The following is a 23,993-nucleotide window of genomic DNA, read 5'->3' as shown; positions in this document are numbered from 1 at the left end:
GATAGTAAATGGGTAAAGTAGCTCGTAAAATGTTAAAATCAGTCGTAAAACTTCCAGGGAACCCGTGTTTGGGAGCCAAAATAGTGGTAATATAATGATGCCTACCTATTCGGAGCCAACATTTTGGCATCTGTATTATCACAACTGGAGGAGTGCAATTTAGACAGGAGAATAAGGAAGTAGTTGCAGACGCCAGAGGATATAAAAGCATTATGCCTACTTTGATGCCTTAATATTTAGCACTCAGTCCACAATCATTATTTTGTGAGAAGGGATGACACTGACTGCAGCAAGAAACAGACCAATGAATGCTGGAATGGTGGGGGTAGGAGGCCATTTGGGCTATAATACAGCTAGCATTGTACTCTATTAGATGAACAAAATCGATGTCTGGCTCTCTTAGTACCTTGGTTTGAGTTCTGAGCAGAGGTAAAGGCAAAAGCACATACAATAGAACAGTGTTCAGCCGACCTTCGGGTTTGGCAAAAAGGAGAAATTAGTGGATGTTTTAGAAAACAAAAGGTGCAGCCTTGAGATGGTAACTCAGAGTGACAGCCTATGATTAACACGAAGCGTTCTCCTTGACTAGCAGAGACAATAAGTCTAGAGCGCGCAAAACATATTGCTCAGAGTATGGATGAACTGTTTTGCTTAAAGTTATTTGTATTTGAATGGATATAAGGTTTTAAAAGAAGGGTAGCGTACTTGTTTCCAACTGCAAGGCTTTAAGGTGATACAGGTGATTGTTTTTGTTATCTCTAGTAGCTTGGATGCCACATTTGAGGATGTTTTTCTGTCTTTTTAGTTGTTCCTTTTACCTTAGGCCAAATATGTCTTTATTCACAAGAGTTTATTACAGTGGCAGCAACAGAAGAAGGTGCAGTTTTCTAGATCCTAGTGTCATACTGCTGAAAAGTACCGGTTTTAGAACCATTTTGCACTTTCAGCATTCCTCTGAGAAGCACTCCAAAAAGAAAAATGAGTGGGAGAGCAGAAGATGGCTTTGGATAAATTAGTAAAATGATTCTTCGAAATAATCTCAAACCCCGGTGAGATGTTTTTGTTTTTCTGCTGGCACAGTGGGCACTGGAATTAAGGGAAGCACTGCAGCCAAAGTACTGTAGTGCAGTGGCTTGTAACGTATCATCCAACATACACAGAATATATATTGATACCAACAGCAATAAGAGTATAGTCATTTAGTATATAGAGTGTTAGGAAATAATGTGTTGATGTTCTTTACTAATATATTAGGCCCAATGTGGTCTTGTGAAAAATGCCTCAAAAACCATAGAAGGAATATTCTGTTTACAATCAGACAGAAGGCATGAAAAGTTATATTTTTAAAAACACCAGGTCTATGTTTGCAATGCCATAACAGCACCAGTTAGATCAGGTGAAACCCCGTCATACCAGACAAGACCATTAAGCCTATAGAAGCTGTTAATTTATTCAACAGGGGAAATATGTTATATATAGAGACTAAATTCAGGTGCAGATTGGAACTAAACTTTTGCTTGCTCATAAATAATCCTAGATTATCCCCCCCATGGTGTGATGGTAAACACCACCTCGGTCATTCTGTCATCTCTGTGTTCATCACATAATCGGGAAAGTTGAGGTATACAGGGAGGGGTGGCGAATATTTGGTAGAAAGCACCGTGGTCAATAATGGAGGCCTTTAAGCTTTGAGGGTAGTTTAAGCCCCAGGATTAGCATAACTGTACCAGACCCAGACAGACACAGACTGAGTGGTGGTGTTTTTCAGGGGGGTGTGCAGTCCCGAGGCAACAGATGGGACAGATTAAAGCCCACTCAGCTCCTCACCCCCCCCCCACACACACATCTTTAAAATCCACCAGGAGACTTGAAATTGTGGTTGTCAGCAAATACCCCTGTATCTCTTCCATCCTACCTCAGCAACAAGCATGCACCCAAACAGCAGGTACCATCAGGGCTGTGCTTGTGATGGATGTCCGTGTGCAGCAGCAGCAGCAGCAGCTTGAACTCGCGCGATGATAAAAACCCAGTGCATGTGGGCATACATAATGCCTCTTTGCATTTTGTGTATGCACAAGCCGCAGCGCAAATCTACAGGGTGGCAAAAGTAAATACCAAGGAGACAATTTAAATGGATACATTTTAGCACAGAATCAGCATGGACTATACATCATGCCAAGTGTCCCCATCAAGCAGGACAGCACAGCTTGCATAATGCTGCGCCTGTGGACAGTGCACTCGTGTCTGCAGGGTAGTTGGTGCGCGCGCGGGTGCATCAAGCACGTTTCACCCTAAAGACAAGAATGCCTCCTGCTTCTTGCTGCCCCTCCCATCCTGTGCTTCTGCCTCTAATGTTGAACTGGGAAACCAGTCGTTGAGAGAACACAGCCAACACATCAGTGCACTCTGTGACTTTTAATCAAGTCTAAGACTGCCGTGTCTTGCATCTCTCCAATGGGCCTTGGCAGTAGGAAGGAGAGAGCCAGATTAGATCGCTGTTGTTTTTTAGCAGAGAGGGGAAGGGGGTAGTCTGTGGGGGTGGGAGGGTGCACCGAAGGCCAATTGGGGGAGGAGGCTTAGAGGGGGGGAGAGAGATTAGCAAATAACTGGGCCATGGGTAAACTCTCAGCAGTGCCCGCCATCATCCAATGAACAGGCTCGGAGCAGAAAACTACTCTGAAGCCTTTTGATATGACTACCCTCTCTCTCCCTCTCTTTCTCATCTGCCTCGCTCCACTGGCCTTGCCTGCATACTCTGACCCACAATCCAATACTGCAGTGGAAGCCAAAATCACACAGCCGGCTCCACAGAGCAGAACCAGGGACAGAGCCTGCCACGGCCAATCAGAGATACACACAGAGATTGGCTTCCAACCAGAAATGCTCCTAAAACAGAATTAAGGCAAAGAACCAACCACAGTACGGCAGAGTGGCAGACACACCAATGAAATCTGACTACATGAGCGCTCCCATGGCTCAGACTGCAATATTCGTCCCATGATACACTGTCTCTGTTCACTTTTTAGGTGAATTAGGCAATAAATATCTTTCAGACGATGAATAGCCCTTTTATAATAAGAATTATCGCCTGAGCTCTCAATTTATAGTGTGCACGTTTGTTACGCGCACCATGGAGCGATTATCTTTTATTATCAGGGTACGTGACATCTATTTAGTAGTACTGATATGGATGCATTGCTTTCTTGAATTGTATTAATGTAACACAATGTAATGAAAACAGCCCTTTCCCTTGTTATAATGAAGCGCACAATTCAATCATCCTTGTGAATGAAAACCCCAAATCTATTTCTTAAATGAACTTGGGAGCTTTTAGCCTTAGTTTCTGTTGTCATGCCGAAGAGCTCTCATATACCAAGGATTTTTCATAGGGTATTATTTCACAGCCTTGAATAGTAGTACAATTATTAATAATTCATGTCAGCATACAGTATCTACCCAGCTTTGGGAGAGAGACAGGAGATACTCTGCACTATGGATTTTTGTGCTCTGATCCTGGCGTGCAAGGTCAGTCTGTTTGTCTAACTGTCTGAGGGTGTTGTCACCGGTTATGCACTTCCTTTGATTGTTCCTTTAAGTTTCGCTCGAGTTCCTCCTCTACAACTCCTCTCCTCAACTCCACAGCCCTCTCTCCTCAATTTCTGGTTCTGGGAAATAAGACAGGAAGTGTATTCGAGGCGGAAAAGATCATTGTTGAGGTTCTTAGAACTGTGCTTTTTCACAAGTTGTTTGATAGCAGCTACCTCTGTAAAACATTCATGAAAGTGCATAGCCTCTTAAATGTACCTAAATTACTGAATTTAAGAATGTAAAAGTTAAAGCCTTTGACACCCACCCCTTTGTATTATTCATTATTCAAGAAGAGAGGAGTTCAAGGGGTGCCGTTTCCTTTTGATCAGTTATCCCTCTGCAGCAAGTGCACAAGTTGTATGATTTGAATGAATATCTGGCCATTATGTCTCCCCTGTAATGTTCTGCTGTAGGCTAATGGTAGAGCTAATGGTCATTGTGGAAAATCATGGTTCACTAAGATTCGTTATTTCTCACATGAGCTAAAGGTGACTTTGGGCTGAAAAAAAAATTCAGCTCTCGGTCTTAACGATTGCTTTTCCCTATCATCTGCCCACTATTTATTTCATGCTTAGTCTGTGCTTAGTAATGTTTTTATAGCTATTAGTATGATTACAATTAGAACATGCCTTTACGAAATCCACACGACCCACTCTTCACATTGGCGTTAATAAGATCTACCGCACAGCATGTAAAAAGAAATGCTGGTTATTTCCTAGTTCTGAAACAGTGGGGAAAAATATCAAGGGTGAATTTCTGCAGTTGAGTTTCATTAAAACTAAATGATTACTGTTTGTGTTAACTCAATGCCAAATTAATCAGAGGCACAAATTGCATCCTACATTTCGGTTTGGAATTGAAATCATGTCAAACCTTAGCTACATACAGAGGGGATGAAACGCGTAAAAAGCCGAACTCCTACTTCTACATGGACCACAACCTCTAACAACTGAGTCGACGGCGGCCCTTTGTTTTCATTTGAACCCAGAGCATGTTAATGTGCTGTGAATAAACGCAAGTAGAGAATCATCTGTCTCGTGAATCTAAACACAGGCCGTGGCAGTGGCCTTGCCGGCTTGTTGAAATTCAGTTTCCTCCTCAAAACAAAAATTCCTCCACATACTTAACCCTTAGTTTGTATTCCTTTCCCACTCTACATGTACACGGTGTGCTTCCCCCTGTAGGCGAAGTGAGTCCCACAGAACAGTAGACAGTCGACGCCCACAGGTTGAGGGCAGCCGTGGCCCACAGTAGGCCAGGGTTGCTCTTTTATCTGAGGATGAGAGCAGTGAAGGAAAGTTGGCGCCCTGCCCAGCAGAGCAACCACTCCATCGCGGCGTCACCCCTCTGCCCACACAGGCCAGCTTGACATCGGGTAGGGCACAGTCACCCCAACCCCCTTCCCGGATGGAGGAAAGGGAGGAGATGGGAGTTACGGGAAACAAACCGGCACATCATGTTTCCCTTATCAGAAAGGATCCGGACCGAGTCTATGTACACAAACCCCCATTGGCTCAAACTATTTCTTCCTGGAATAGTTTACACTCTCCCAGACGTTTGCTGCAAATCAACAAGCAAACTTTCCGTTACACAACCTTTTCACTAGAATCACACCATATGAAATTCATCCATTATTTCCGAACACCCAACAAACAATGGCTGTGTGCTGTAATGCATTCATTTAATTCAAGCTGGGAGCTTTAACATGCATGTCAAACATTCATCTATCATTTTCTGATCATTATTTTTCTCATCTTGCTGTTTTAGTTTTGAAATGTCCACTTTGTTTCCGTGCCTCTGCTTGTGTTTGTGTTATGTCCTTCAGGCTAGAGTTTAAATTGGTATCTCTATTGATCTTCGCCTGCAAAGACTGCTGCCTCTCACACGCCAGACAGCTATTTCTCAGCTGTAGATTCTTCTCGTATAGACAGATACTGTGTCGCAGCACTTTATTAGAAAAGGGCTGATGTGAGGGACTTTCATCCACATCTTACAGTTTCCATCGAAAAATGTGCATATCAGCACATTTTTCATCCGAAGAAAGAGAGAATAATCGTTGAAAATTAATGAAGCTGTTGCTCATTAACACAAAATGGACAAACTGCCTTAGAAATGAATGTGCTTGCCTCTTGTCATCCACCTATTTAATTTACTTTGTGCAACTGCCTCTTATTTGCCTCCTCTGTCTCCTCACAGCGGCGCAGGAAGAGGAGAGGGAGTGTGCCTTCACTGACCAGCAGCAGCAGTGGGAGACGGACCGGGTGGCCGGGAGCGAAGGTCGCGTCTCCCCAGAGAACACCACCATCCGATGTGCCAAGGGCAGCCATTGCTTTGGTCTGTGGAAGAAAAGTCCTCCAGGCGAAGTGCGACTGGTCAAACAAGGTAGGACTTGTATGACGCTTCGGGCAAATTGCGAAAACTGTCGAGAGTAGAAAAAAATTCAATTAAATTTATAGTAAACATATAGAAGTAGTTATTGGTTGTATCAGAATTTGTATTTTTTGGGAATTATAATGTGGAGGAAAAAATGGGGCAAGCATAAAGAGTAATCTAATTGTTATCGTTTGGTTTTTATTTTCAGCAAGCAACACCATCTGTCAACTCCTCAACTGGCACCAATAAAAGATTAATTATGTATTTTATGTTGCAGCTGGTAAAAGCAGAGTTAATTTCAGCTACTTTATCAACTACTGGATAGTGTCGTCTATAATAACACAACATCATTTCCTTTTCATTTCTATTGTATAATTACACAATGTCACTATCACGTAAACTAGGCCCCTGAAAGATGCATAAAAATTAAAAGGAAACATTTTACAAATTACTTAATTTTACTCAAGGACAGTATTTAAGTAAATTCACTTACTTACCCTCCAACACCGCTCGGGCTAATAGGAATGATTTAATATCTGAGACGTGATCTTGGTGATAAAACAGAAGTAGGTAATATCATTAACATCATTATCTGTATCCTCAGGTTGCTGGTCTTACCTGGATGACCCCCTAGGTTGCCGTGACGACCGCTGCGTGGTGACCAACCTCCCTCCGCAAATGCAGAATGGGACGTACCTCTTCTGCTGCTGTGGCAGCGACATGTGCAACGTCAACTTCACGGAGGACTTCCCTCCGCCCAGCCCCACCACGCCACAGCCCATCTGTAAGGAAACATAATTATATTTATTTATACTATATATATATATAGATATATATAGTATACTATATATATATATATATATATATATATATATATATATATATATATATATATATATATATATATATATAGTATACTATATATATCTATATATATATATATATAGATATATATGTACACGCTGGCACAAATGCAATAGATTTCTAATACGAGCTTGAGTTTCATTTAACATCTTGACAAATAATTCCTCTCTATTCATGATGCATTTTGCTTTTTATATGACCGACGTTCCAACAAAAGCAATTCATCCAAAGAGATTCAAAGCCAGATCTCTCCCTTCATTTATTATATGATGACATTTTTTTTTACACAGGCAATAACAGGGAATTATGTTACTGCTGATCACCGGTTACATTTTGTCAGTTCAACGTCAAGACTAGGGATGCCAGCAGTTATTCGATTATTCGAATATTCGTTACAGTCTCCATAATCGAAAATTATTTTTTAAAATTCGATTTTATTTATATATTTTTTTATTATTATTTCTGGCTTAGTTTCAACCAAAATATAGACTAATGCTAATAATAGTAATAGTATTAATAATTGTAAATGGCCATTGGACACACCACCAGTTTGTTTTACTGTAAACTCGGAGGAAGTCAGTAGAGCAGAGTGCAGACTGCTGCGCTGCTACACACCGACCCCCCCCCCCCCTTTTTTTTCCTCTCCCGCGGGGGCGTCGGGCGTCGAATAATCGATTATTATTCGCCAGGGCTGTCCGATTTTCGATTTTGATCATGGTCAGTTTCTGGCATCCCTAGTCAAGAGCAGTTGTTTTTGGAAAGTAGCTGTGACTTCTTTGATTTGAAATCTTTGGATTTAGACTTCAATCTACGTGGTTATATTAGGCGCTTTCACACCAAGTACTTTGCCGTACTTAGTTCTCAGTGCTTACTTCTGACGAACTCATTAGTTCTGATGGGCGTATACTGGCACCCGAAGTCCCCAGAGTTGGGGAATGGCTTCTACTGAAGCCTTCCGAGTAAATCGCCAGAACGCCGACACCTCCTCATCACTCCACCGCTCCCATGTTTTATTTTGTGTTGCCATAAGTTAGTCTCTCTCTGTTGGTGCGCTGGGCTAATGCTAATAATGCTAATGCCAGCAAATAAAATGGCGGCTTCACAAAACTTTTCAGAGTTTTACGGGGCGTGGTTTGCAATCCGCCCAGCCAATCAGAAAGCTTTTTCTCCCATGAAAGTACCTGCTCTCTAGCAGGGACTAAAAAGGGTGTGAAAACATTCACATGAACTAAGTTCTGGATTTTTTTGGTGTGAACGCAACATTTCAAGAACTATCGGAACTACACTGGGAAAAGTACTCCAGTGTGAAAGCGCTTATTGTTCTTTTTTCATACAAATTGACTCCCTTTTAGCTTAGTTCTCTGCCTCGGCTGCAATCATCTCTTACACAACTGGCTGCGTTGAGCGGGGGGAGTGACTAAAAGCAAGATGACTAACAAAAACAAGAATGGGAGAAAACAACTGCAGGCCCACACAGTGCTGAAACACAGAGCTATTAAGAGAAAAAGCATGAAAGAATGTTTGATGTCATCAGAGCTGTCATACCTTCACATTTCTCCCTCCTCCTCCTCCTCCTCCTCCTCTGCCTTATCATTCCGACCACACAGCTTAGAAATGAGCCCCCTGATTGCCGTCCATTATAAACCTTGACAGTAATGAATTGAAGACATGAAGTGGTTTGTGTTTACAGACCGTTCAGCTAGTAGCGTTAAATCCACTAGGGCCATGAAAGGCTGTCTGGAAGTGAGTAAGGTGTACAACAAAGTAAAAAGGTGCATTGTTTATTGTTCCTTGCTCTTAATGTTTAGCTGTGAATGAAGGCAATGTGTGTGGCAGGAGGAGGGGCTGAGGATGGCGGCAGCTCATCTCATCTCTCCTGCCCACACATAAACACAAACACACGCACTCTACCATCCATGTCGTCTCTCTGCATTCCATGGATTACAAGGCGTCTGCTCCCGTCTGCCTGTCTGCCTGTCTGGGGGCGCGCCGGTGACTGTTCCCCTGAGCACACAGAAGACAAAAGCAGGAGAAAGTTGAGGAAAAATAACCACTAGGGCGTTAGAGACACGTTTGATTCATCGGTGAGGTTAAGGTTGTATTAGAACTCAAAATCCTGTTTGTGTTTTTGCGAGGTTCATTCCTGACATGTCTGGGCAGAGTCATGCCAGTGTTGTTAGAAGTAGGAAATGGTTTAAGTTATGCTAAGCCAAGAGACATGACCAAATTATGAGGGCTGGAAGAAGTGCTCCTATCTTTTACATAAGAAAAAAAGTACACAAGTATTCTTAAAACACCAAAGGTAGAAATGGTAATTCTTACAGAACGTTATATAATCGGATTATAATTGTTGCTGTATACTGTCTAAACAGTCCAGTCCAATTAACTTAAAGTGGACCTATCATGCTATATTTGAATAATATAGTGTAGGACCATACCTATATAAGACTTATTTATACTTTTTATTTTTCAAAATACCAAACAGATCATGCATTTTAGCCATTCCTCATTTTGCTCAATTTAACACTGTCTTTGCATGGGCTGATTCTGTGAGAACAGCACCATCTACAGGCCTGGCATATGTACTACAGCGTCTCCAGCGCTTTGGAACGGCAATGTCCGTGGCTGTCTCCTCCTGATTGGTGGAGTTGGCCCAATAGCCGTAGCGCCACTTCTGTGACGTCTCAGAAGTGTTCAAATCTGGATCAGTCTGTATCAGATCCGTTGCAGCCCCTTTTTAAGAGATTTGGGTATGGAGGGAAATAGAGAGGGTTGTGTTGTTTTGACTGTTTTGTATTTGGCTCTGAAATGAAATGGATTTAAAGTATAAAGCTGCGAAAACCCTTCAATTATTTAATACACTTACAATCTTTTGATCTTGGTGGTAATGTAAGAGTAGACAATTCCATTAACGTTATGGAGATTTTAAACAGATTTGTTGTGTGTGGGTGTGTGTGTGTGTGTGTTTGCATCAGTGTTTGTCAGATGGCTTCCTGTGCATTCCTTGTGTGTGTGTGTGTGTGTGTGTGTGTGTGTGTGTGTGTGTGTGTGTGTGTGTGTGTGTGTGTGTGTGTGTGTGTGTGTGTGTGTGTGTGTGTGTGTGTGTGTGTGTGTGTGTGTGTGTGTGTGTGTGTGTGTGTGTGTGTGTGTGTGTGTGTGTGTGTGTGTGGTAGCATGCCAGTCAAAGCCGCCTCGTCCATTATTGATAAAGCCGGTGTCACGGCAGCACCCCTGTGTTGACTAATGTATTGGATGCAGGAGAGTGTTTCTGTGTGTATCTGGCCGCTCTTATACACTTTCCGCAGAATGAGTGCTAGTGGTATATAAGAGCAAGGCAAGCGCCGGTATATTTACACTCTCTGTATGTTTGTCTCCAGAGAAGCACTTATAGCGGATGCAGTTTCATTAATCACAAATGGCTGGCAGCTAATACTGCAGCCTCCTCAGCTAACTGCTTCTACCTGTTACCTTTTTCACCTGATCCACTTACTGGTGTTCTTTGTTTTCACATATTCTCTTTCTCTCTCCATATGCACATTCTCTGTTTCTCTCTTCCTGTACTGCTTTCCAGACTGTTGACCATGTTTCATGGTTGTTCGGCATAATTTATGTTTTTCTTTTCCTTTTTTGTGCTTCACTGAATGCAGATTGCTTCAAATTTTACAGCTGCAGGCAAAAAAAACCTTTCAGAGACCTGTTTTGAGATTTCACCTGAATATGAGCAGTAGTAATGATAGTAATAATAGCAGTAATAGTGATCATTCCCTCTGTATATTTTGCACGTTTCTGTACAATGCTATCTCTTTAAAACTGCAGCTCTTCCACTTTAAATTCTGATATACTGCACATTAATTATATTCCAGATTCATTAGTCAATAACCCTGATTCTGATATACTTTTAGCAGCGTCTTTCAGTGTCATCCAACAAGACTCTGCACTCTGGTTAATTTGCACTGCACAACCTCTTGTAAACACATTGTGTGCCATGTGTTGAATGCATTTGCTTACTAATAGGAAGTGTTTTGCTTCTTGCATAATTATGAGTCAACTGTGACCACCGGCAGCTGTTGATCAGCAGAAAAGTGTAAAACTGGTGGCCTGCACTTGCAACACGTCAAACCCACGTGCCCACACATGTGTAGGAGACAAACAAAAAGGGGACCCACTCATGCTTTTTTACTTTTCCAGAGGAAATCATATTCATACAAGTATTTCAGTCTTAGTGTACCTATCCAGAAGCTCATTATCTATGCAAATATTTAAATCAGCTCACAACACAAGCCTTGCCGTTTCCATAAATTGATAACAACGATTGTAGGTGTTCCTAATAACTCTGTGTATGGATACCAGCTGTGATACAGGCCACCTGCTCTCCCTATAAAGGTCACAGTTTGATGTATACCTTTTGTTTTTGATGTGTGTCTCCTTGTAGACCCTCACTCTCTGAGCTGGGAAGAGACTATAATTATCGCCCTGGCAACCGTCTCCGTGCTGGCCGTGGTTGCTGTAGCAGCCTTCTTTGGTTACCGCATGATAAACGGTGAGTTACCATTGCGCCACTCTGCGAGGAAGGGCAGAGAACATTCATTATTCAAGGATGCTTAAATGTTTTGGTAGAAATTCAATCGTGTGTGTGTGTGTGTGTGTGTGTGTGTGTGTGTGTGTGTGTGTGTGTGTGTGTGTGTGTGTGTGTGTGTGTGTGTGTGTGTGTGTGTGTGTGTGTGTGTGTGTGTGTGTGTGTGTGTGTGTGTGTGTGTGTGTGTGTGTGTGTGTGTGTGTGTGTGTGTGTGTGTGTGTGTGTGTGTGTGTGTGTGTGTGTGTGTGTGTGTGTGTAGGAGATGGTAAGCAAGGCCTTCACAATCTGAATATGATGGAGGCCGCTGGCTCCGAGAGCTCTCTGGACCTTGACAATCTCAAACTGCTGGAGGTCAGTCCCCAACATTTTTGTTTGATTATACTTTTGTTGCCCAGGAAAAGCCAGTGTATTCAGTGTAACAGCAAAGAGTTCCAGCAACACTGTGTAACACTACTCCAAATAACCATATGAGCCAATGAGTGGTGCAGGAATTAGTCCTAAAACCCACAAATGCTGCTTCAGTTCCACTTGAGTGTTTAGTATTAGTTCTTAGTGATGTATGCTTTTTTTCAGCTCTTTACTTCTTTTATACCCCAAAATCTTGCCTGAAGGTATGAGCCTGTTTCAGCATTTCTACACACAGAGCAGGGCGTATGTCTCTGAAGAAGGATGGAGAACGTGAGCTAGAAACAGAAACCAAAGTCAAAGAGGCATAAATACACCCAAAATAAATGAAGGTTTATGGTTACATTTGTCATTTCAATATGACCTTTACATCAGACCATCCGATCTCGGCAGGACGCAGTGGGTCGGAACAGAAATAGGATTTAGCTTACAGTGACACAGGATCCTGAAAACCTGATAGGGAAGCGGGAGAGCTCATATTGTGATAGGAAGTCAATGAAGTCTGGATGATATGCAGTCACAATGACGGTATAAGCAGGGTGTGGGGATTAGAATGCAAGCAGGAAAAATACATTATATAAAATCCAGACGAGCGGACAGGATGTATAATTAAACTTTTCTGAAAACCCCACTATCTGCATGTTTTTGGTACAAGCTCAATAACTTTTTCCAATTAAAACACTTTTCTAAAGAGCAACGCAATGCTATTTTGGTGCTGTTACTAAACTTGTTGGTCAGATAAAAACGGAAAGGACATTTTTATTTTTTTTGTCAGCCTTGAGCCTATTATTGTTATTACCGTATGTCCATTGGGAGGATGAGTAATAATGATTTAGCACTCACCACCTCCTTTTAGAGATCTAGGTAGCTTAGATTATTCTCCCACAGTGTGATGTAAAACGGACTGAGTGTAAAGTGTAAACTGTTTTAAAACGTACTCTTTAATGTATGTGAAGTTAGTCGTTGATGATTATTACAAGGAGGATAGTACCAAGCAGTGCCTTGTCTGCCTCAAGCATGCTTTAGTCTCTGCAAGGAACTGAAACATTTAAGAAATCTGTGCCAATTGCTGACTGGAAGGCAGATAAAAATGGAGAGAAATCAAAACATCTGATCTGCTTTTTAAAAGAGCCCTCAGTAATATTAACTGTTCTTGATTTTTGGTATTGAAATATTCTGAGTTAAATACGAGTTGCTTTGCTTCTTGACAAGACAGAAAGACAGCCAGCAAATCAGTACTGAACTTTGTGCTACTCGAGAGAGAAACACTGATGTACTTTTTCTATTCAGTGCATTTCAGAAAAGAGCCAGAGCACTATCTTTTCAGGCAGGAGTTGAATTCAGAACTCTGTCCTTGTGCCTTATCAAATGCAGGCACACGTTCTTTTACATCAAACTCATTGCAGCGGGGGAGGGGAGCCTGACTCAAAGACTAAACAGAGTCAACTGTATATCCTATAGCCAGAGATGAATGTTTTTAGTAAACGTGGAGGAGGAAATCACAAAGACACAACCCTGATGTGTTCCTTCTCCTAATGCAGATGACTTTTAAAGCAGAATGTTCTTAGACTTTAATGGCATGCTGGGCTCTGGCTGATTCGGACACTAATGATGTGGAACTGACTTAAGGCCATTTGAACTGTTTAACCCTGCTGTTCGCCTGTAATTTAGTTTATTTCCTTTTTTCCTTCTGCCTGCCTAGCTGTCTTTATTTGTGTAACTCTTTATGTGTTTCTATTTTTTGCCTCAAGTACCATTCTTTAACAAACAAAAGTATTCTTTTATCCACTCGGTTTTCTTCATGTTTTTTGAAGTGAGAGCTAAAGGTCTAGAATTACAAAAATAGTTTTTCTCCTCCAGCTGATAGGGCGTGGCAGATATGGCGCAGTGTACTGTGGCTCTCTGGATGAGCGGCCTGTGGCTGTGAAGGTGTTCACTGCAGCCAACCGGCAAAACTTCCTGAATGAATGCTCCATCTACCGGCTGCCGCTGCTGGAGCACGACAACATAGCCCACTTCGTTGCTGCCGACGAGCGGACAGGCCCTGAGGGACGCACAGAGTTCCTGCTGGTCATCGACTACTGCCCACATGTGAGTAGTGGGGGGAGTAGGAAGTGTCGTACTAGTGTAGTGTGTGTGTGTTCAACATAAAGACCACATTATGATACCTAACAATAAGAATTTAGTCCTGGTTGATTTTGGGATACTGGTAACTGGTAAATCAGTTCTTTAACACTTTATTAATCATTAAGAACCATTTATAAACCAGTTCTAACATACATCAACACAGGCTCACTATTTGGCAAGATGACTAAGCCTTATATTGGCACTAGCTTACTTTGTCTTCTTCATCAGCCAGCATCCTTGGTATCCATCTTGATGTTTCTTGGCATCTCTTTATGACCATTTATTTAGGAGTTACTAACATTTATAACTGCCAAAAGGGAGGCTTATTGTAAAGTGTAAAACACATTCCCATGTATTAATGAGCTACTACCGTTTCTAATAAGGCTTCATAGTACAGAGAAATGTGGGCTCACTATTTGGCAAGCAACCGGTCACAGTCGCCCTGTTTATCTCATCTCTTATAAAAGCTTATTAAGGATTTATAAAGTGTTCACAACCTAATTAATAAATGAATTACAAACTATTTGTAAACCCTTTATAAGGGTAGTCTTATTGTAAAGTGGTACCGAAATGTCAGATAATAGCTAAAAATGCTTTCCTCAGTCTCCCAGTGCCCAAAGCCAAGAGACCCAAACCCAAAGATGTTTAATTAATAATTATTTGATCAAACAATATTTGGCAATTCAATTTCTAATCCAGAATTTGACTTTAAATGATACATTTCAACTTGATGTGAATTATTCTATCTATGTTGCGAGTGGTTTGTCAGGAGACTGATTTCAAAACAATTTTCATGTCTACTTTAATGTGGCTTGAGAGGGACAAACAGGGTGAAAGTGTTCACTGCAGCAGATAGGTGAACAAAAACGTTGTAAACCTAAAGTTTATTTCACCCATCTTTTCCTGCATACAGGTGGAAACAGCTGACAGAAGTAAGCCCTCACACTGCGTGCTGAAGGCTGCGTCCATGAGATATTCAATATAAAAGCAGATTTACCTTTAAGCTGAATATGATTACTGCCCAAGCCCTATGAACACTATACTAATACACGTTGTCATGGAAACACGGTGCAAGCCAGGAAATGAGACTGAAACACATAATGCATTCAAGTAAATGATAATATAATTTATTTCAAACGAACAGATCTAATATGATTTTGTTTAGCAGCGGATGTGCTTATTGCCTTGTGATTGATTTGATTGAGAGAAAGGATGAAGTGTCTGTGCGTCAGGGCCAGAGCCAGATGATGATAATTGAGGAAGGAAATTAATCCAATATAATATCTGGTAAACATTATCATGGAGTCTTTTATATTCCTCATAAGATATTACCAGACACCAGATTTGCACGCCGCTTTCATCACGCAAAATGTCATAGCTCAAAATAAACTGCACAGCCTTTATTGGGGGGGGGGGGGGTTTGTCACAGTCGGTTTATTGTCAAATTCCACAGGGAGGTCAAAGCACAAGCGCAGACTTTTTTTATTTAAAGTTGCGAGAGATAAATCGGAAGTTAAACTTCTTTTTTGAAGTTCTCTGTCTTGACCTTGGGTTTTATTGATAGTGAGGAGGAGGATGTTGAATTTGGATTTTTAAAGTGAAAAATAGCTCCTGCTAGTGAATGTGTGTGGGATTGGCTCAAACCAAGTAGCATAGCAGGAAACATTGTAAGACATACTTACGTTTAACCAGAAATTCAATTCAAATGTATTTCTTTAGCAGTTATAAATACTAATACACATCTTTATATATTGTAATGTTATATATTGCAATACAAAGTGCACATTTTTCCTTGGGTGCATAAATACTGAATGGCTTTGAAGGTGCTAAAGGCAAATGCAAAATCTAGAAACCATCTTGGCCCACCTGTCCCAATGCCTATGGTTTATCATCAAAACATGAATGGCTATTTGTTGACTGATGGTGGAAGTTTTTCTTGCCAGATGTTTTTCCCCCGCATCTGTGGATCTTGTTATCTGGGAGATCTTTAAAATGATGCTGGCGGATGATTTTTTGTTCTCTGTCCATCTGTCCCCTATGTCTAATCTTTCTTGTTTACCTTCTCCTTGTTTTCTCCCCTCCCTCCCTCCCCCTCTGCACCCTCCTTCCTACCTTGTCCACTCCCTCATGTCCTCCTCAGGGCTCTCTGAGTCGCTACCTGGGCCTCCAGATCAACGATTGGGTCGGCAGCTGTCGGCTCGCTCATTCCGTCACCCGTGGCCTGGCGTACCTACACACTGAGCTCTTCAAAGGAGGTGAACTGGAGGACGCACACACACACGCTGTTAATTACGTAACTGCTCACAGTTTACACAGGCTCAAGTTCCATGGCTGCTGCTTCCATCTGCTACAGAAACACAAACACTGAACATGGAAAAGCTTTTTCTGTTTGTAGCCCTGTTAGTTTGAGAAAGGATTTAGTTTGTGTGTATTACCAACTCCAGCCTGTCTCGCTGAGTCGTGCTTTAGACTTCTAACGGCCGGCACACTGCAGCTCCACGTGGGTCTGTTTGGCTTGGAGCGCTTTGCATCCCTGCATTTTGTCACACGTGCAAAACCAGCCTTGTGTATTTATAGACCGGCCTCAAGCTAGCCTCAGAGTGAAAAAATAGTGAGCGGGACAAACTAGGGGCAGGACAGCGGATGCAAGATAGGGATTCAGATGACATGTGAACATCCCCGCGGCTCGATGAAATCAGTCGTTGGAGGCAGAAGTGACTGAAGTAAGCCTTGGCTGTTTTTTTTTTACGTCAACAAACCTCAGCCTCAGCGCTCCCCACTCATTTCTTTTCATCAGCACAGATACACATCAAACAGGCTAACAAGTGAAGGGGGTAGAAAGTGTTCTTGCAGTAGTGTGTGAAGGCAGGGAATAGAAGTAATGCTGTTTGTGCAAGCATGTGACAAGTAGACGAGGGGTTGTCCATCTCCTTTCCTTTTCACTGCAAGTGATGGGCAGAGGAGAAAGCTAGAGAGAGAGCTAGAGAGAGAGAGAGAGAGAGAGAGAGCTAGAGAGAGAGCTTGTGTGTAATGGCACAGTCTCTCAGGCTTTGGTACATCCTCCCCCACTCCTCCTGCACATCAGTAGAAGGCATTAGATAACTGTGGTGGCCGCCCTCTGCTGGACTGTGAGATCCTGCAGGCAGAGGCTTCTGTGATATGGTCTTAATCCCATTGTTGTAGATTAGATTAGAGGGTTTAACTGTCTGTTAACAGTGCAGCTTGCTCTGGTGAACAATGACTAATGGGAAGAATGGAAAGCTATACGACAGGATTTACTGGATGTTATCATTTGCAAATGTCACAACAACTGCCTGAGTGAATGATTTATTTGAAGCAAAGTATTTGCTAACACTGTCCAGACTTACATGTTGAATGACAGATATAATAGCTTCATCTTGTGTCTGACTATTTTATTTGTTCCCTTGTCCAGACGTGTACAAGCCAGCCGTGTCCCACAGGGACCTGAACAGTCGCAATGTTCTTGTCAAGGCTGACGGCACTTGTGTCATCATCGATTTTGGCCTGTCCATGAAGCTCACAGGAAACAGGACCGCGCGCGCAGGAGAAGAGGAAAACGCTGCCATAAGTGAGGTGAGTGCTCAGGAGCTTTTGGACTTTATGTTTGAGCTCATTGCCACAGAAGACAATCAGAAGAATACAGTTTATCACCCATCAGACCACACCTTGTCCTACTTTCTCTTCCTGACTCACTTTAATTTTTTCTGCTCCGTCTGCCAGGTGGGGACGATCCGCTACATGGCTCCAGAGGTCTTGGAGGGGGCGGTGAACCTGAGGGACTGTGAGTCGGCGCTGAAGCAGGTGGATATGTACGCCCTGGGCCTGATCTACTGGGAGACCTTCATGAGGTGTACCGACCTGTTCCCTGGTAAGACACACAGACACGCTGTGTGAAGGCTATTTTGAATGCTATTAATCTGTCTCCAAATACACCAATGGTTGTTTTCCCTTTTTTACTACCATCATTATCACAAGCAACACAAGAATGAGCCCCTCTCACGCTACACACATTAGTAAGCCATTAAATACACATTTATAATGGAGGGTAGCAGACAAAATACAAAATAGAAAAAAATAAGGCTAAAATATTTTCTCTGCTACATTAGAAATATCTACAACACACCCCTCCTCTTTTTGTCCTCCCTCTAGGAGAGTCAGTGCCAGATTACCAGATGGCGTTTCAGGCGGAGGCAGGGAACCACCCGACGTTTGAGGACATGCAGGTCCTGGTGTCCAGGGAGAAGCAACGGCCCAACTTCCCAGAGGCCTGGAAAGAGAACAGTTTGGTAAGTTTGTGTGTGTGTGTGAGCCACACTCTAAATGATAAAACACTCATCAGATTGTGAAACATGTCACTACAATGTTTTTGTTGTTGTTGCTTACTAGTTGTTTAAAGGGTCCTCCTAAAATGTACTTATTTAATGATCCATTTTTATAGTTCTTACAGTGTAAGAGATACATAATCTAGGAACTGTTTCTGCTGTATATGGATCAGTGTTTTAATAAAGTGATCAAACTGTGTCCTGTAGGCGGTCCGCTCTCTGAAGGAGACGATGGAGGACTGTTGGGACCAGGACGCAGAGGCCCGCCTCACAGCACAGTGTGCAGAGGAGCGACTGGCAGAGCTGCTCATCATATGGGACCGCTCCAAGTCTGTCAGCCCTACACTGAACCCCATGTCCACAACCCTGCACAATGAGAGGTAGGGAGAAAGACACAACCATCTCCATCAACTCAGTACTTCTTTTAAATGTTGTCTTTAACCTCACTGTTTGCTTTTCATTTTGTTCTGATAGAAATCGCATGACGCCAAAATCCGGCCCATACACAGACCACCCCTCTACTTACATTGAGGAGCATGAGGGCGTTGCCAAGAACACGCAGGGGGACACCACTGGCTCTGTGAGCGGTCGGGCAGGGGCCGGTACTGGGACCGGAGAAAGAAACAGGAACTCCATCAACCAGGAGCGCCAGCAGCAAGCTAACGCCCGCCTGCCCAGCCCAGAGGGCAGCAGCACCAGCATGGGGCTGAGAGGCAGCCCATCAGCCTCCACCACCACCACCACTATCATCTCTGACTCTGAGGGACCTGCAGGGACCTCAGTCCCCGTCTGCCTCCACCTGACCCAGGAGGACCTGGAAACCACCAAGCTAGACCCAAAAGAAGTAGACAAGAATCTGAAGGAGAGTTCGGATGAGAACCTGATGGAACACTCACAGAAACAGTTCTGCTCTCCAGATCCGCTGAGTCCCGGCAGCTCCAGTCTCCTCTACCCACTAATCAAGATGGCAAGTGAGGCAGCAGGCACATCAGACCCCGCCGCTCCCATGCCCTCCACCATCTTCCCCCTGCCCAAGCAGCAGAACTTGCCAAAAAGGCCGTCCAGTCTGCCCCTGCGCAACAAGCCCCCCAAGAAGGAGTCATCCTCGTCCTCACTCAGATTCAAGTTTGGCCGCTCTGGGAAGTCCAACCTGCGGCAGGTGGAGGGAACAAAGATGAACATTGGTGCAGTAACAGGCACAAACACAGCTGCAGAAGTTAACCGGGTCCCAGGCACAAACAACACACCCGCTCTACGAGACACGCACCTCAACGGGAGCGCGAATGGCGCTGCTAACGGTCATGCCGGTGTAGGGATCTCCTCCATGGCTACAGGTGGAGCGACAGGTTTTGGAGGATCTGGCATCACTCAAAACGGCTCCGGAGCCCTGAGGTCCGACGACAGCCGCCTCAGCCTTGGTGTCATCACGGCCAGCCCCGACGAGAACGAGCCGCTCCTGAGCCGCGAGCGAGAGCAGCCCGACCCGAGAGCGATGTCGTCGAGTGTAGCGGCTCTCCGCTCAGCACGACCCAACACAAACAACAACAACAGCAACACTGGCGTGGGAAAGGGGAATGAGAGCGGAGGGGAGAGTGATGGAGGAGAAGAGGAGGGAAGTGGGGAGGGAGGAAGCAGGGAAACCACAGGGCCCTCAGGAGAGAACTCGGGGTCGGGATCCGGCGTCGCTGTCCCCCAGGGGGAGCCTTCGGTCATCATGAGGGGGGAGGCCCTGCTCAGGCAGCCCAGAGCCCGCAGGCCTGAGAGACCCAACTCCCTGGACCTGTCCTTCACCACACAGGACCTGGCCTCACTAGGTGATTATACATCAACAACTGCACAAAAATCCTCCTCGGATCCAGTGCAACAATGTCGCTTAACAAAGATTTATGAGGCTTTGATACATGTATCCTAACACTATTTGTTAGGTTTTTCATTATTATATATTATATAGAATGCAAATCCTCATATTGAAGGAACTTCAAATGTTTGGCAATATTTGATAAATCACTTTTAATTATTAAAAATGTTGTAACTAATTGTTTTCAGCTGCAAAACAGCATTAAAGCATTTTAATGCTGAATTACAGAATCACTTTTAATTGACATAGATTAACTATGATGAGTTATGTTACCTTAAAGGGACAATGTTTATGTTTTACATAAAGATCAGTTTACTACTCATGTAGAGTACCACTCTAAAGCCTGTGAAAATAAACCCTGAAGTCATAATGACATAGCGGTAATCCTCTGACTTATCTTAGCTCGGACTTAGAGACTAAACATTTGTTACCTAAAAAACAACAAAAATGGGTTGCAGCTAATTACTGTTAAACATCAAATGTGCATGGAAAATTACTTTAATGATAATCAATTATCAGTTGGCGCAAATGTTCCTGTCAAGCGACTAAATAATAAGTCTACTAATAAAATGTTTTAAATATTTTTTTCACTTTTTATAATTATATTTCCACCACTTTATAGAAGTGGACTGGATGCCCTTTTAGTAAATAGTCATGATAACTCGGCACAAAGTACTGATCCATGTTTCTTCCTGTTTTCCAGGGGACGGCCTGCAGCTAGATGGAGCCTTTGAGACAGGAGAAAAGATCAAGAAGCGCGTAAAAACACCTTACTCCCTGAAGAAGTGGCGCCCCACCACATGGGTCATCTCCACAGACACCAGGGGGCCGGAGGTCAACAACAACGGGTCCTCCCGCGGTCAAGGTCACAGTCAGAACCGGCCCAAGTCCAGTTCGGCCATCTACCTGCGCGGAGGGAGCTTGGCCAGCGAGCCAAGCAACACCCACGTGTGAACACAGGCTCTGTGACAAGACTGAAAAAAACAACCCAGAAAGCGTTTGGTTTCTGTCTGTTGAGCTCTCAATCAGCAAGAGGAAGCTATGGAGTGTCTTGTGAACAAACATTCGAGTCTGATGGTGTACAGTAATTAGGTCTGTCTCACTCCTGTGTGTCTTTCTGATGATGGCATTGCTTTAAATGGAATCCAGCTATGCAGCATTCTCATCTGCTTCTGTTTCCGCGTTTTTAATAATCTCCCTTCTTCGGTTTTGTTTCATGTTTCAAATGGATATCTTTCTTTCTATGTGCACTTTGAACCAACTAAAATCAGTGTTTAGAAGTCCTGTCCTGTTGCGACCACCACAAGAAGTGGTCTCTAAGCTTAAAAAGGCGATGAAAAACAATCAACGCTTTGAGCGTTCTTTCTCAACCTAGCTGTATCAAGCAAGGTTTGAGAGCAGGCTCTGTAAAATAATTGACGGTCTTAAAAGACAGAACAAACTACTATTTCAAACAAATGTATTTCCTTGATTTGTATGCAATGCCAATTTTTGTCTTTTTCGACGATGTATCCATTTTTTGTATCATAATTTTTAATTGTGCAATAGGATTTAGCTTTTAGATGCTTTCAATGTTTTAACGCTTTCTTCATTTTGTTTATAGTTTTATCCCGTTTTTATTTTGATATGTTAATCTTTGTTGCACTTATGAATCGTCACAATCATTTTTTAAACAATCCACCTTAACACTTTCCCCCCGAATCAAGAGGAGAAAATGGAAGACAATCCTGCTCTCTTTCCTTCTTCTCTGGACTATTTTTAAGGGGGCACAAACACTAACAATCAATCGCAGCGGACTGAAAAAGTGGGTTTTCATAGAACTCCTCTGCTTGCACAATTACACCAGGAATGGCTCAGACTTTGGGGTCTTTTAACACTACAATCACCAGAATCAAATCTATGGAGAGATCTGTTACAGTGAACAACTCAATCACTGTACCACTATCAGCTGACCTCACTGTGGACTGTCTGTATGCGCCAGAAAGACCAGAAACACTAGAAAGCCCTGATTCTGCTTTTTGAACTCTGTTGGAAATCAGAAAATAGTCTCAAAGAAACCAAACCCCTCTGAAGCACGCTGGATATAATTTCTGCTTCTTGTTGTTGTTGTGTGTGTGTGTGTGTGTGTGTGTGTGTGTGTGTGTGTGTGTGTGTGTGTGTGTGTGTGTGTGTGTGTGTGTGTGTGTGTGTGTGTGTGTGTGTGTGTGTGTGTGTGTGTGTGTGTGTGTGTGTGTGTGTGTGTGTGTGTGTGTGTGTGTGTGTGTGTGTGTGTGTGTGTGTGTGTGTGTGTGTGTGTGTGTGTGTGTGTGTGTGTGTGTGTCTTTACGTCAGCAAGCATTAGAGTTGTCGGGGCCTAGCGCTGTACAGTCGTGCTGAAATGTCATTGTACTCAATCTGTATTTTCAGCGCTGCTTCAGGGCATATGAAGAGATCTCATTTATGTTTTTGTAATCTGTAATTTTATGAAAAAAAACATATGTATGTGTATTGCATTGATATTTGCATCATTTTTATGGAGTTCTGTTTTGCATTCAATGGACATGGCCTTTAATTCCATTGCTATGCATCTGCTCGGTACAGTTTCTGTAAACATTCTCAAGTCAATATGGAAGAAAAAAAACTCAAATAAATGTATGAAATAACTGCTGGTTATATTGTTAAGAGCATGTTATTGGGATTTCAGGTATTTTATTCTGAAAGTACTGTAATTGAAAGTCTAACTCACAGTCCTGGAGAAACAGTCTTCTTCCAAAAACACACCAACAGCCCTTCCCAAGCAGCAGCATCGTCCTATGGCCCAGTGAAACACAACATTAGCTTAGTAGTTAGTTAGAAAAAACAATGTTTAAAAATGTCGCAGTATTTCGTTAAATACTCACTGGTAGCTGACGTATGGCCAATTTTGAATATTCATGCCATCCTTATAACCTATTTAAGATTTTTTGGGCCATTTCAAACAGGTATAGGGAATGCAAAGTATGAGTAAAATTGTTTGTTAAACATTTTAGGCAAACTGTTTTTGGAAGCCATATAAGCTTTAGCATAGCAGACATTGGCAGCAGCACAGGTCCAACGCTGAAGATGTACACGTGCTTTAAGTCCAAAACTGATTAAATATAGTTTGTCTTCAGCCTTGTCTTGTTATACAGGTCTCCCAGACTCACCATAAGTTGCTAAATTCGACACAAGAGGGAGACATTTCCTGTCCTCCACTTGTTTACTTCACTTCTCCTCCGCCGTCTGCTCCACGCGCCCTAGCAACTGCAGCATCAGCACGAGCAGCGCAGCGTTGGTACGCTACGTCACAGACCCACTCCAGCGTCAAGTCAGCTGCAGGTATCAGACTGCACCGGAAATGGACCAAGTCAATACATATTTAAAATGTGTATTTAGAATTGGGATAATAGTTTTTGTATGTTTTATTTTTTTCAAATAGGGATACTACAAGTTATTCCTGCTTTTTCCCCAGAGGTGTGTGCTATAATTTGATTAGCACCTATGTCGAATAAATAATACAAAATTGGAAAATGTCAAATTAGATTTTATCACACTATCTGAAGTGAAGCTTTTGCATGAATATAGCAGGACCTACCTTAAAGCCCTTATATATCCAATGTATTATATGGCTGCTGGCACACTACTTATATATGCTACACTTATTTATTTTTTCTTAAAAATACTGTAGCTGTACTTATTGTTGTCTACCTGGATCGGTACTTTTGTAATGTGTGTAATTTCTATCTCTAATATTATATGCATGCCTCTTATTTAATAGGTTGTATTTTACTTTTCCTGTAACAATGTTCATTTCCACACTGTGGTAACAAGTAAAAAACCCACAGTACAATTTGAGCCTGTT

The 23,993-nt window shown here is 42.7% G+C and overlaps 1 protein-coding gene and 2 long non-coding RNA genes across 6 annotated transcripts in view; 1 reads left to right on the top strand and 2 right to left on the bottom strand.

Moving 5' to 3' along the window:
* Positions 1 to 22,777, top strand: part of LOC307033386 (bone morphogenetic protein receptor type-2-like) — a 27,702-nt gene extending 4,925 nt beyond the window's left edge. Inside the window, exons 2-13 of the mRNA XM_079671836.1 lie at positions 5,785 to 5,970; positions 6,566 to 6,745; positions 11,258 to 11,365; positions 11,661 to 11,752; positions 13,667 to 13,897; positions 16,074 to 16,188; positions 17,367 to 17,527; positions 17,675 to 17,822; positions 18,104 to 18,240; positions 18,484 to 18,656; positions 18,751 to 20,090; positions 20,838 to 22,777. Of these exons, the coding sequence (XP_079527962.1) occupies positions 5,785 to 5,970; positions 6,566 to 6,745; positions 11,258 to 11,365; positions 11,661 to 11,752; positions 13,667 to 13,897; positions 16,074 to 16,188; positions 17,367 to 17,527; positions 17,675 to 17,822; positions 18,104 to 18,240; positions 18,484 to 18,656; positions 18,751 to 20,090; positions 20,838 to 21,088 (3,122 nt within the window). The 3' untranslated portion in view covers positions 21,089 to 22,777. The remainder of the gene's footprint in view (positions 1 to 5,784; positions 5,971 to 6,565; positions 6,746 to 11,257; positions 11,366 to 11,660; positions 11,753 to 13,666; positions 13,898 to 16,073; positions 16,189 to 17,366; positions 17,528 to 17,674; positions 17,823 to 18,103; positions 18,241 to 18,483; positions 18,657 to 18,750; positions 20,091 to 20,837) is intronic.
* LOC307033391 lies at positions 6,932 to 16,186 on the bottom strand. 4 transcript variants are annotated; one of them, XR_013806489.1, is made up of 4 exons: positions 16,046 to 16,183; positions 11,994 to 12,084; positions 11,228 to 11,386; positions 6,932 to 8,829 (listed from the first exon to the last, which is right to left on the bottom strand). It is a non-coding gene; the product is annotated as an uncharacterized lncRNA (long non-coding RNA). The 4 variants fall into 4 exon arrangements; XR_013806488.1 differs by lacking the exon at positions 11,994 to 12,084 and having other exon boundaries at positions 16,046 to 16,186; XR_013806490.1 differs by lacking the exon at positions 16,046 to 16,183 and having other exon boundaries at positions 11,994 to 13,660.
* On the bottom strand, positions 21,814 to 23,993 carry LOC307033392. Its single transcript, XR_013806492.1, has 3 exons — positions 23,299 to 23,993; positions 23,014 to 23,062; positions 21,814 to 22,924 (listed from the first exon to the last, which is right to left on the bottom strand). It is a non-coding gene; the product is annotated as an uncharacterized lncRNA (long non-coding RNA).

This window comes from Notothenia rossii, assembly GCF_949606895.1.
Source record: "Notothenia rossii genome assembly, chromosome: 3".
NCBI classification, from domain to species: domain Eukaryota; kingdom Metazoa; phylum Chordata; class Actinopteri; order Perciformes; family Nototheniidae; genus Notothenia; species Notothenia rossii.
This window is presented reverse-complemented; position numbering and strand designations above follow the sequence as displayed.